This window comes from Myotis davidii, unplaced genomic scaffold, assembly GCF_000327345.1.
Source record: "Myotis davidii unplaced genomic scaffold, ASM32734v1 scaffold370, whole genome shotgun sequence".
NCBI classification, from domain to species: Eukaryota; Metazoa; Chordata; class Mammalia; order Chiroptera; family Vespertilionidae; genus Myotis; species Myotis davidii.
This window is the reverse complement of record NW_006288615.1, coordinates 11,952,207-11,966,686: the sequence shown is the minus strand read 5'-3', so window position 1 is coordinate 11,966,686 and position 14,480 is coordinate 11,952,207. Positions and strand designations below refer to the sequence as shown.

The 14,480-nt window shown below is 34.6% G+C and overlaps 1 protein-coding gene across 1 annotated transcript in view; it reads right to left on the bottom strand.

The window, feature by feature from the left end:
* Positions 1-14,480, bottom strand: part of SESTD1 (SEC14 and spectrin domain containing 1) — a 61,874-nt gene that overhangs the window by 21,946 nt on the left and 25,448 nt on the right. Inside the window, exons 5-8 of the mRNA XM_006760569.2 lie at positions 14,114-14,227; positions 12,886-12,980; positions 9,777-9,832; positions 7,041-7,252 (exon numbers count right to left, since the gene is read on the bottom strand). Coding sequence (XP_006760632.1) covers positions 7,041-7,252; positions 9,777-9,832; positions 12,886-12,980; positions 14,114-14,227 — 477 coding nt within the window. The remainder of the gene's footprint in view (positions 1-7,040; positions 7,253-9,776; positions 9,833-12,885; positions 12,981-14,113; positions 14,228-14,480) is intronic.

Here is a 14,480-nt window from a genome sequence, read left to right as displayed (position 1 = left end):
CACTTTTAGCAATAAAAAAAAAAAAGAATATGCTAGAAACAAAAGAAGCAGGTTATACTACATAAATCATGATAAGTAGGGGAAAACAATTCACTAACATGGAACTTTCAAAGAGCAAAGGCATCTTGTCAAAAAAAAAAAAAAAAAAAAAAAAAAAGAATATGCTAGAAACAAAAGAAGCAGGTTACCATACATAAATCATGATAAGTAGGGGAAAACAATTCACTAACATGGAACTTTCAAAGAGCAAAGGCATCTTGTCAAAAAAAAAAAAAAAAAAATTAATACCCTTTGTAACACTTTTAGCAATAAAAAAAAAAAAGAATATGCTAGAAACAAAAGAAGCAGGTTACCATACATAAATCATGATAAGTAGGGGAAAACAATTCACTAACATGGAACTTTCAAAGAGCAAAGGCATCTTGTCAAAAAAAAAAAAAAAAGAAGAAGAAGAAAGGAAACCCACAGGAAGCCAGTTACTCGTTTTAATGTATACTAAAATTTCCCTTAGGATGCAACATCAATAACTGTATGACTATTTCTAATAAAAATGATGCAAACAGATTGATGCCCCGGTAAACAAATTTATTTAAATGCATTAAGGATGATGCTTTACCAAATTAGGTTATAAAATAAGTTCAATCAGGGCATCTAGCTCAGTCAATCTGAATATTAACTTATTGCAAAAGCAGTTCCATGCCCATTCTATATTAGTGTGACTTCTCAAATGGTTATATGTATATGTAAAATAATAACGTTGGACTGCAGATGTGTTCTTAAAATCTACCATGACAAATATCTGCAAAGGTCAAAAATGCATGTGAGTATCCACCATTCTTTCATGACCAGGCTAATTTCTAAAGAATGTATGAGAGAGTATCTGGAAGTATGTGAGGTCACATCATACAGAAGGGTATGTCAAGCAACTGACCCGGAGAAAGAATATGAGGAACTGGGTACATAGCAACTCAGGATGTATACTATTTTGCCCCTATGGTTTTTTTCTACAAACAGGAAAAAGCACATGGATGACTCTAGAAATAACATTTGCAATGCTGGCAGTAATTACTGCTGCAATAAATAATGAGAATCATGATAATATATTTCTGTGAAGTGGTGTTGTCTCCTACCTAGAAGTATGTGAAGTCTAGTTTTCATATGTGGCAGCAGCATGGAGAGCCGCTGCATAACACATGAAGTCTGATGCTACCAAGATGAACGGTGGGGAAGAAGTGACTGGTAACTGTAACGGTTATTACTATCAGGCAGTTTATTTATTAGAGCTATTGATTACTATCTCATTATGTTTTCAGGGATAAGTCAACAAAGAAATTTGGAAAATTTCAATTTTCACTAATTTAACATAAAAGCAGATAGTCAACTTTATGATGATTTTCATATAACAAAAAAATTTTATTTTCCTCAAATTTGCAAGACTGAAGACATTATGTTTATGCTCTGTGTGTGCTGATATGACCTATGTAGTTTAATTTAAGTAATCATTTTGACAAGGGAAATAGATCTGTCCCTAAAATGTGACCTGTGAAAAACTGTAGGACCATTAGAGGATGAATATTAATATTCTAACCAATCTACATGTAAAGTTCATAAAACTGAACTGTAATGAAGTTTGTTTTTAACAATAATCTTATTACCATCATCACCATCATTATGAATATTATCATCATCACCCTTCTTTAGTTTCTTTTTTATCCACTTGAGCTGGTCCAATATTTCAAAACTGCATTTGGCAATACATTAACTCCTTTGCCCCTCTGTCTTTGTATCCTACCCATTCATCTGCCACGTAGCAAAGCACAAATGCTGGGTGAATCCTAACTCTGTGCTCTACCTCAATAGCCAGCCACAAATAGGTAGAGTCATACAACAGGCCAGAAAGGTTCCCCCATAAATTCAATATTAACACTATCTGAAAATAGAACCACACTTGTGGAGTAATTTTAATCTTCCAATCCACACACAAAAAATTCTGAATCATCTTCACTTCATTTAAACCTCTATTCCTCTTCAACACCCCCACTACCCTGCCTCCAACCTACACCACTAAGCAGATGATCTTTGTCTCTTACTTTACAAAAAAAGAGAACACATCACACAGGAACTCCATTTTCCTGATGTCTCTTATACATGAAAGCATCTCCAGATTCATCCCACTTGTCCTTCCTCCTGTTACAATGGGGGAGTTCTCCCTCTTCATTCTAAAGCTAATCTCTTCAACTGTTTTCGAGTTCATTCACTTCCACCTTGTCAGGAACTTGATAGTATTACCTATTTTTTCTCTTTTGTATATTCAATTCCTCTCTCCAAATTGATAAATCCTACTAGGCTTTAAACCTCTTACAGTTGTCTATACTATCAATTTAAAAAAACAAAACAGTACACTTGACCCCTATGAAGTTGAATTGTGCCCCCCCCCCCCAAATCTGTATGTTCTAACCCTCAGTACTTCAGAATGTAACCATATTTATTTAAAGGCAGGGCCTTTAAAGAAACAATTAAATTAAAATGAGGTTATTGGGATGGGTCCTAAATCTAATGACAGGTATCCTTAAAAGGAGAGGAAATGTGGACACAGATAAAGAGGAAAATGATATGAAGATACAGGGAGAAGATGGTCATCATCGACAAGACAATGAGAGACCTAGAACGGACCCTTCCCTCACTGTCTTCAGAAGGAATCAACCTTGCTAACACCTGGATCTTGGACTTTTAGCCTCCAGAACTGTGAGAAAATATATCTGTTGTGTGGATTGGAAGAGTAAAATTACTCCATAAGTGTGGTTCTATTTTCAGATAGTGTGTAAGCACCCAGTATGCAGCACTTCATTGCAGCAGCCCTCGTAAACTAATATAACCTTATTCTACCATTTTCAGGGACTGGTCTATTGCTCATCTTTCCTTCAAAGACAAAATTCTCGCCGAAACCGGTTTGGCTCAGTGGATAGAGCATCGGCCTGCAGACTGAAAGGTCCCAGGTTCGATTCCGGTCAAGGGCATATACCTGGGTTGCGGGCACATCCCCAGTGGGAGATGTGCAGGAGGCAGCTGATCGATGTTTCTCTCTCATCGATGTTTCTAACTCTCTATCTCTCTCCCTTCCTCTCTGTGAAAAATCAATAAAATATATTTAACCCCTTCCCCGGCAGAAACGTGTATACTCGTTTTCACAAAATATTTTTTCAGTCGTCGACGAGTATACTAAGAAAATATGGTAAGAAAAATATGGTTTATAGGAAGACGAGTTACAAACTGTTTTCATAACCAGCATCAAAAATACTATATAGAACCAAAATAAAAAAATTACTCTGAAAAAGAAACGTTTTTAACAAAAAAAATTGTTGGGGAAGGAGTTAAAAAAAAAAGACAAAATTCTCAGTCATCTGTACTCAGTGTCCTTCATCACACCTTGCTCATTCCTGAATTAATGTCAATGTGCTTCTGGTCGTGCCACTCATGCCCTGGGTCCACCAATTATCTCAATCTTGTACATTCTAACCAACATGTTAAGTCTTACTCTTTTTCAGTCTTTCAGCAGCATTTGACAGGGTTCGCAAATCTTTTCCTACGTAGATGACTATGCTTTCTTCACACTTCTCTTCGTCATCTCTGGCCACCATTCATTGCCTTCTCACTGCATGCTGGAGTTTTTCTTAGCTTAGTTAACAAGCCCACATCTCACATTCTCTCAGCTCTTTACTTGGGCAATTCTCATCCATACCAATGCCTTTGATTATCATTCATTTATGAAAAATAAACAAATATGTCACCAGCCCAGACTTCTCTGATTTCTGGACCTGTTTAGGAATACCCTTCTACATTTTTCTTAGATTTCTCAAAGTCACCTCAAATTCGACATATCTAAACCCAATGTCATGATTCTCTACGGCCTTTTCCACCCACACTTAAATACAAACATAATTAGACACCACTACCATCCACTAAGTCTTACAAGCCATAAAAATGATTCATCTCTGAATGTTCTTTCTTACCCTTACTCCCACCACTCTCCTTCATGGTTACAATTTTACAACTATTTGTGTTATTATCTAACTAGAGGCCTCGTGCACGAGATTCGTGCACTGAGGTGGAGGGGGTTCTTCAGCCAGGCCTGTGTCCTATCATTCCAGGACCCCTCAGGGAATGTCCGCCTGCCAGCTTAGGCCTGATCCCTCTCTCAGTCTGGTGCTCTCACAGTCCTGGAACCCTGGCTCCTTACTACGTACCGCCCACCTGCAGCAGAGGTGGAAGAGGCTCCCGCCACTGCCACTGCGTTCACCAGCAGTGAGCCCAGCTTCTGGCTGAGCGGTGCTCCCCCCTGTGGGAACACACCAACCACCAGGTGGCAGCTCCTGCATTGAGTGTCTGCCTCCTGGTGGTCAGTGCGTGTCATAACAACCGGGTGGTCAATTTACATATTATGATTTTATTATATAGGATTATGCTCCATAAAGGTGGAAACTTTGTCTGTTTTACTCACCACTATATGCCACCACCACAGTGTCACACTAATATACACATTCATATTTGAATGAGTGAGAAATAATTGATATTAATAGAAAACTCATTTTGTGCCAAACACTACATATTTTATTATTACAAGTATCTTCTTTAATCCTGTGACACCGTATTAAGTGGGTCATATTATTACTGTTATTTTTATGCTCAGTTTACTAAGAAGGAAGCTACAGCATTGAGTGGTTCCAGTTCATTCCCAACTTGAAAGTGGTAGAAGAGGGTGAACCCAGATCACCTGGGTGACTTGTTAAACACTGTTATTCCATCATTACAGTTTTCCAAGATACCCCTTTACTGTAGTCCCATCATTTAAATGAAAAAAATTTCAGAAACAAAACAATTCATAAGTTTAAAATGCATGCTGTTTTGAGTAGTGTGATAAAATCGTGCACTGTCCCAGCCAGGAAGTGAATCATTCCTCTATCCAACATATCCATACTAGATATGCTATCAACTCACTAATCACTTAGCCTTCTTCTCAGTTATCAGGCTGACTATCACAGTATCACAGTGCTGTGTCCAAATAAGCCTTATTTTACTTAACAGTGGCCACAAAGTGCAAGAGTAGTGACGCTGGCTATTTGGATAGGCAAAAAAAAAAAAGCCATAAAGTGTTTGCTTTAAGTGAAAATGTATGTACATATAGAGAAAAAACATAGTATATACAGACTTAGGTATTCTTCGTGATTTCAGGCATCCACTGGGGGTCTTGATATGTACCTCGCAGACATAGGGGACTATGGTACTCTCAAGCTACATGGCTAACCTTAACTGGATTTAATACAAGCTATCTTTACCTTAAAAATATATTATAGACAAAGTTAAATATAATGAATTTATGTCCAGCAATCTTTGGTTTGGTTATCTTGAGATAAAACCTAAATCCTTTTGCCTGGAATTCAAGATCTTCCATGATCCAGCTCCTTCCTTCATTTCAAGCTTTTGTACCCATGACATCCTGATAATCTATCTGGTCAGAGGTCAACAACTACAGGCCAATTGTGGCCTACCACTGTTTTTGTAAATAAAACTTTACTGGAACACAGACATACACATTCGTTTACATAATGTGTATGGATTATAAGGGCAGTTTAAATAGCCATAACTGCAAGAAAAATTGACCCACAAAGCCTAAACATTCACTACTTGGCCTTTTATAGAAAAAGTATGTCAAGAACTAAAGTATACTTCTAGACCAGAGTCTAATTCAATGGAAACAAATATAAAAGCTGCCACTAATCAAGTACTGGCAGCTTTTCAAAAGTGGACTTATTATTCCTGCTTCAGTAATGAAAAAACTATGGGAGAAAAAGAGAGAAAGGGAAAAAAGAAAAAAAGAAAGTTAGATGAAGTTTCAGGTGGCTAAATAATGTAGCCATGATCACACACCAAATAAATGGAAGAATTGGGATTCAGAACATGCTCTCTGAACTATTTTGCTCTATGACTCAAAAGCCAAGAAACTTCCCACAGTGCTTTCCTGCTTCCTTTTTATTCAATGGAGCTTGGACTTTCATGCTGCTATTATTTATTCATGCTGTTCTTTATCCTTCACAAAATGCCAAATTCTTTTAAACCAAAAGATGACTGGTTTAAAAGATGTCCCACACATTCTTGGAGGACAAGTTCAAATTTCACCTACTCCACTAAATTTTCCTAGATTACCTGCAACCAGAGGAATAATCCCTCCTATAAATACCCATAGCACTTCAGTCATGCCCTTGTGACACTTAACATTCTCTCCCCTTAAGTTTAATGATAGCAAAAGGCAAGTATACCTTTATATCCTATATAATAAGCACTTCATAAATAATTACCTAATAAATCTAATAAAAAACATTTCTAATCTGAATTTTTTAAGTAAAATATTTTAAGATTTATCTCAATAATTCAACATGAAAATTCAGAATGTAGTTTAAATAACAGAAATGTCTTCCTTAGCATTAATTTTTTAAATATTAAAGGAACTAAAAAGTTATAAATATTAAATACACTTAAAAAATTCTCAGTTTCATACAATAATAAAATATAATATAATTACTTATATTACATTTTATTTCTTCTCTTGGATAGGAAAACTAAATGCTCAGATTAACAAAACACTAACAAATTATTTAATACAAGCTATCTTTAACTTACAGATATATTACATAGAAAAAGTTACATATAATGAATTTATGTCCAATTACATATAATAAATGAATTATTAAAAAGAAATCAGATCTGCAGAGACCACAAATGTTTCCATCCAGTTATTTTTGAAGTTCATTCTGATAGCGTGAGCTGAATGCTCAATGTCATATTGTAGAAAAAAATATATTCTTAATACAAATACTATTTGTAAAAATGTACATAATTTAAAACTTAAGTTTGATTTGGTGCCTAAGGTTCTCCATACAGTATAAATAAGGCCTGGCATAAAATCAGTCACAGAGTAGAAATTATTTTTTAAAAACACAACATTGATAAATAAAGAGTTAAACATATTCAAATCAGACACCTACCTGCATCACCTTCTGTTGAATCTCTTCTAGTTGTGTACGCTTACTACGTTGTCTACAAACTTCCTGGTAACGAGTATATTGCTCTCTCAGTGAATCTAATAATTTCATAACCTGTGGCTGTGCAAGCAGTTCATCATCCATAGGAGACCATGACACTCCTCCATCTGAGCCATTAAATCGACGCTGCTGTAATTCGGATAACAATTCATGCCCTTTATGGATAAAAGATACTTATTATTAATATCCATAAAGAAATACAATTCTTCTCAATTCTAGCCCCTTATTTTTAGAGCCTATCTACCTTATGTCTACCTACGTACCTGGTCTTAAGTACTCATATGTAATTTTAAAATTTATATAGAAATAGAAAACTGCATATATGTGCATATATACAACATAGTATATTTATATGCTATTTCATATATCATGAATATATATTCTAAATATGCAATACTGTATAGTAAATTTATGGTATATTTATATATTTTATCTATATCTATCATATTCTTCTTATTGGTGGACTCATTGCTCAAAATACTGTGCCAACCAATCCTCTTTTCCTGTGAGTACAATTACACTCTAGAATTTCTGTCTGATGGTACTAATCAATACTAAGCAATATATTGTATGATTTCAGTATTAATTCATACCCTTAATTATAGCTCCTAAAAGAAAAGTTGATGGTGTAACAAATGTACGATTGCAGTAAAGGTAGCAAGTCTTTATTATTGGTACAAAATAATATACAAACAACCTTTATTTATAGGACTCCCCACAATATATATATTAGTGGGAATCATGAGAGGCCAAAGAATATCCAATGTTATTCAAATACTGTAATCTAATAAAAAAAAATCTGCTCATTCCTGAGAAATCAGAAATGCAGAATGTGCAACGTCTAAAGCTGTAAGTATCCTAACAATTTTAAAAGTAAATAAATTAACAAATTGTTTTTCTGGGATACTACTATTCCAATTATTATTTAGTGGTCAAAAAATGCAGATATTTAAATTCTTTTGTTTTTACCATTATTCAGGAACATGTCCTAAATTTAAATGGCTTTTAATATATAGAAACAAAACTTCTAATTTGATTTGGAGGTATTCCCAATTTTTAAAAAATATCCAAGATTGTTCTAAACTTCTCTATTTTATACTCTCCCTGTTTTAAGAGCATATAGCGCCCTAACCGGTTTGGCTCAGTGGATAGAGCGTCGGCCTGAGGACTCAAAGGTCCCAGGTTCGATTCCGGTCAAGGGCATGTACCTTGGTTGCGGGCACATCCCAGTAGTGAGTGTGCAGAAGGCAGCTGATCGATGTTTCTCTCTCATCGATGTTTCTAACTCTCTATCCCTCTCCCTTCCTCTCTGTAAAAAATCAATAAAATATATTTTTTAAAAAAGAGTAAATAGCATATAATAAAGGTCTTAATGGCACATAAACAAAGAATTGTTTCAAATCTAGAGCAATACTGTATTCCAGCCCAAATATGTCTAGTAGTTGTTTCACAGATTCTAGAACACATTGAAGTTCTTTTAAATAATAATACCTTAATTTTATTTCTAATGTATTTTCTAATAATAGCTCATAATTCTAATTCTGCTGTGTACCAGGCACTGTTCTCATAGCACTCACTTTACATGTTAACTCATTTATCCTTTACCACAACCCAGTGAAGTGTAGGTACTGTTATCATCCCAATTTTAAGATGGGAAACTGAGGCATGAAAAAGTTAAGTATGTAACTTATTATGTAGGTTATACAACTAGTAATATTGGAGTTGGGACTTTAGCAGTTTGGTTTCAAAGTATTGCCTTTGAAATCATTATGTGGTGCTGCTTCTCTAACAGAAATGGTATCCACAAGGAAAACATTAAGAGAATTGTCAAAGTAAAAAGATAAATGTATTCTGATCATAACAGCTTTTATGAATTTATATATATATAGTACATACCATGCAGCAATGAACACATACTATGTTCAAGACAATTGCAGGTGCTAAGTGCTTTTATGTAGATGACTGTAAAGCAGTATAGCCAGTGGCTTTGGAGTTAGTCCTATTTTTACTGCTATGGTAATAAAGCTTAACAGTTACTTGATCTTGAGCAAGTTTTTTAATACCTCTAAGCCTTGGCTTCCTTAAGTACAAAATAGAGAAAATAATCCTAATTATCTCAAGGGGTTCTTAGAAGAATGAAATAAGAAAATACAAAAAGAAGCCACAAATATTACAATGTTAGAATAAGTTTTCAATAATCCTCATAGCAACTTTATATAATAGAAATTTTTATCTCCACTTTATAGATAAGAAAATAAACCCAAGTATTTCAAGGGAGCGATAAGTTAACGATTTATCATTATTAATATTTTCAATATTGTAGAATATATTAACAGCTCAGTTAAATAAAAATCAGTTCAAAAAATTTCCCTGTAAGTTTCTACCACATAATACAGAGTATTATTGTCAATAGTAAATACAGAGTAAATCGTTAATAGTTCTCCAACTTTAAGCAAAACACTATATAACAGAACCAATTTTACCATAGGCTAATTGACATAAGTAAGATTAAGTTCCTACAGCACCTCATAACATTATAACAAAATGACTTTGAACAAAATTATGTTATTCAAGGACCAGCTGTACATGCTCAACTGATGTCTATTTCATGACTCAATCAATTTAGGATTAGTTTATTGGATTATGGTGACTATTGATCAATATGTTTTTTCATCTTACCTGTCTGAAGAACTGTTTCAGGATCAACTGATGGAAGGAAGTTTAAATCCACAGACCTGGCAAGCACCAAGAGAGTAATTTTTAAAAGCTGTATTTCTACCCATATAATTTAAGAAAAATCTTTTATGTATACATATTAAAACAAGTACAACCAAAGTATGAAAACCTGAGGAATATTGTTCTACCATAATTTCTCTAAAGCATTAGCAACACTATTAGAGTTAACTAAATACTCATACCCACAAAAATATCTATGTGATAAATCACAAAATATACTACTGAGAAAAACAGTTTATTATTATTAACTAGAGGCCCAGTGCACAAAATTTGTGCCCTCTCGCAGTCCAGGAGCCCTTGGGGGATGTCCAACTACTGGCTTGGGGGAGCAGGCCTAAGCCGTCAGTCAGACATCCTTAGCACTGCAGCTTAGGCAGGAGAGGCTCCCGCCACTGCTGCTGCACTCACCAGTCATGAGCCCAGCTTCCAGCTGAGCAGCGTTCCCCCTGTGGGAGCGCACTGCACCAGGGTGCAGCTCCTGCATTGAGCGTCTGCCCCCTGATGGTTAGTGCATATCATAGTGACCGGTCATTCTGCCATTCAGTTAACTTGCATAGTAGCCTTTTATTATATAGGATTATGATATTATTTCAAATATATCAAAGAATCCATTTTAGTAGTTTTCACTGGATAACTGTTTCAAAATGAAATTGCTAACTATGTAATAACCCAGAAATGTTAACATTAAGAAACACATGTAATCAACTGCCAACAATCAAAAATTTACTTACCCACAGCAACCTTTAAGAACTGAAAATATTCTCATATTTGTGTGTGTGTGTGTGTGTGTGTGTGTGTGTCCCTTGCCATTGTACTCTATCCCTGTACTAATTATGCTTCATGTGAGTTGGACTATGAACTTTACTAAACACATTTGGGAAGTAGAAGATAAGTGAAAGATCATGTACATGGCAAATCAAAGCCTAGGACCCTGCTGCTGTAACCGGGAAGTCTTGCTCTAAATCTCTCACTTTTGTCAATTGATCTAGGCCAGGGGTGGGCAAACTTTTTGACTCGAGGGCCACAATGGGTTCTTAAACTGGACCGGAGGGCTGGAACAAAAGCATGGATGGAGTGTTTGTGTGAACTAATAAAAATTCAAAGTAAACATCATTACATAAAAGGGTACGGTCTTTTTTTTTTTTTTAGTTTTATTCATTTCAAACAGGCCGGATCTGGCCCGCGGGCCGTAGTTTGCCCACAGCTGATCTAGGCATTCGGCCCTTATTTAGCCTCAATACTTCCTGAGGGCTGACATAAAGGGGATAAAAATTTGCGAGGGGAGGAATTTACTATCTGGGATTTTAGAGACTAAGCAATACACTTTGAGTTCCTTTAGGAGAGAATGAAAAACATAACATCCTCTATAATAAAACCTTAATATGCAAATCGACCAAATGACCGGTCGCTATGATGTGCACTGACCACCAGGGGGCAGATGCTCAACACAGGAGCTGTCCCCTGGTGCTTAGTGCACTACCACAGGGGAAGCACTGCTCAGCCAAAAGCTGGGTTCACAGCTGGCGAGCACAGTGGCAGTGGAGGGAGCCTCTCCTGCCTCCACTACAGTGCTAAGGACCCCTCGGGGGATGTCTGCCTAAGCTAGCAGGTGGACATCCCCCGAGAGTTCACGGACTGTGAAAGCGAAAAGGCCAGGCTGAAGGATGCCCCCTGCCCCAGTGCATGAATATCATGCACTGGGCCTCTAGTTTTATGTAATACTTCATATATGCGAACCAAATTTCCAAAACACTGAATAAGGTATTATTAGATGGAAAAAAAGAGGTGACACTGGACCATAAACACAAGTTCTAGGGACAAACACTTTGTTTTTGTTTTTACTGCAATGCTTTCTCAGCATTAAACCCTCTGACCATAAACTCATTTTCTATAAGGCACCCTTTTAGCTTGCCTTTCCTAAGACACAGGACTTTAAGAAACATCAAACTTACTCTGCTAGACTATTGAAAAATAGAAGTTTGACTACTTTTATTAAGTTACTTGTGTTAGATTTTCAATTCCTGAGCCATAGCATGCACACACACACACACACTTACATATTTTTACATTTTACATTTCTATAATGCACCAATAGGATAGTAATGTTCCTAAATGTTTAACTTCAATGACATTTACATTCAAACCATTTGTTTTCACATTTTTACTTTGTTTTAATCAAGAATTGGTGTTATACAATAACCCTCTCATATCCCTCTTATCATCTCAGCTAATTGTTATATGACTATATTTGGATTCACAGAATATCAAGATGATTTTTTTTATAGGTTCTATTGTATTTGTAAGGCCAGATTCAAGAGACAGACAAGAGTACTGATTCTTTCAAATTTCCTAATGAAAAATTACTGTTCTAGTGCCCACTTTGTTATTGAGACCAGAAAGAGTTAATTTGCATCCTGAAATGCTTTTTATCTTGGGAGAGTGACTTGGTCTACCAACAGAAAAATGAAAACTGTGAAGGTTACAAAGTTCAATGGAAACCCATTAAAATGATTTATCTAAGTAGTTACATTTAGATAATACAACTGAACAATTACTTTATCTAGTGTCATAAAACACTAAATTCTCCAAGTTGAACTCATGAATATCACATACTTTATAAGGTTACAGTTCTATAAGCCGGGCATGTAAGTGCTAATGTATTTAAATAAGGTCACATTACATTTATTTCAAGCTGCCACCTTTTCCATATTCTTTATAAGCAAAGTAGAATTCTAAAAAGGTAAAAAATTGTTTCATTTCAAATATTCCTTGCCAATGAATATTTTACAGTGTCAGAAGAAAAGTAAAGCTATTACTAGTCATCAAATAAAGTCTTTTGTAAAGAAACTTTTATTCAAATCGGTAAACTTTACATGTAAAGCAAATTCTCAAAAATTAAAAAAATAAATTTAATTCAACTTTTGTATGCAATTTTTATTGAATGAAGATTTGCTTACCTTAGTTCTTTTAGCTTGCATTAACAATAGAGGTTTCTTTTATCAGGTTAATCATAGCTTTGCAAGGGTGTAATTGCATGACTCTGGCCACCTACCTTTCTTTCTCTTGATTTCCTTTATCACTTCCATTGTTAATCAAAGCAAGTTCATCTAATAATGATGTAGATTCCTTTGTAAACTTCTCAAAAACCTACAATACAAAATTTTATTAATATATTAAGAATAATCTTAAAAGTTAAAATGTACTAAAGGATTTTCAGTTAAGAGCAATAGAATTAGCCAGTAAGGTTTCCCCTTCCCCCTCTGGATGTCACTTAGTACAATTCAACCATCAGAGCACAACAGTGTACAGGAGAGAAGACTTAACCATTCCTTAAAATAATGAATAGTTTCAATGGATAAGAAATTCTTAAAATTTAAATACATTAAGAAATTATTTTTATTCCTCAATCAGCATGTTTATTTTTATTCCTACGTTTCCTTGGGAAACATCTGCATCCATAATAGTTTTAACTGCATGAACATTATTTAGAAAAATTTTAATTCTCTACTTCCAGTTATGGAACATTTCTTTACGTTATTCTATTTATCAATCCATACTGGTTGCATGTTAATGGTTAAAGAATTTTACACGCAAGCATACACCATAAAAATAAATTAGGTACAATTTTAACACGAGTTCTTAAAGTATTTCTAAAAAGGGATTTGGGCAAATCTGGTTAAAATAAAGTGGACATTCATTTGTCTGAAAACATTGTTTAAATATGAGGGAAATAGAATTCGTTTCCCATTCTAAATATCCAAAAGTTCATTGTTCTTCAATAAAATTAGCATATAATCTAAACTGAGTTAATATATTTATTTTAGTCCCCAGCAGTTTGGTTAAATAATGCTGTATTATACAGAGTACCAGATTTCACAAGTGTGACAAAAAAGATACATTTTCAGAATCATAAACCACAACCTGCCAAACTGCTCTCCAATTCAAATTGATGTTTAAATATTTTCTCTGAGAATAGTATATAACTGGATTACCTCCCAAGAAATTATGCTACTCTGTTCTACCTGGAAGATTTACAACTTTAACTAGTAATACTGCGACTAATGTCAACAGTAATAGCTAACATTTGTGAATCTGATTTCAAAGTATTTGCCTTCAAATATTATTCTAACATGTGATATACATTATATTTCTTCACTTTTATAAACAGGAAAACAATCTACATTTTAGTTAATTATACTTTAGTTGATTAAAACAATGAAGTTATCAAAATATATCTTATTTACATGTAATAACATTTTATCTCATTGTAATATACCAACCAGCCTCTTATTTAACCAGTCCATGTGATCATAAGAGAGACTTCCACCAAAATCTTCTGTTAACTGACATGGTTCTATATAACGAGTCAATTTATTGGCAGACACTAAAATAACCTATAAAGGTAAAAAGAAAGGAAACATTTAGTAAGCCACTTTTTATGGCCATGAAAGTAATGAGGAGGTAAAATTAGGGTAAACTATGCAATACTGTTTCCAACATGATATATCAATTATTGAATACAACATTTAAAATCAATTCAATAAATTGTGGACATTACTAAGAAATATGTGATAATTAACTGTTGATAGTATCACATTTTAAGAAAACAAGGGACACTAGAACAGCTTGGTTTAAATATTTTCAAAT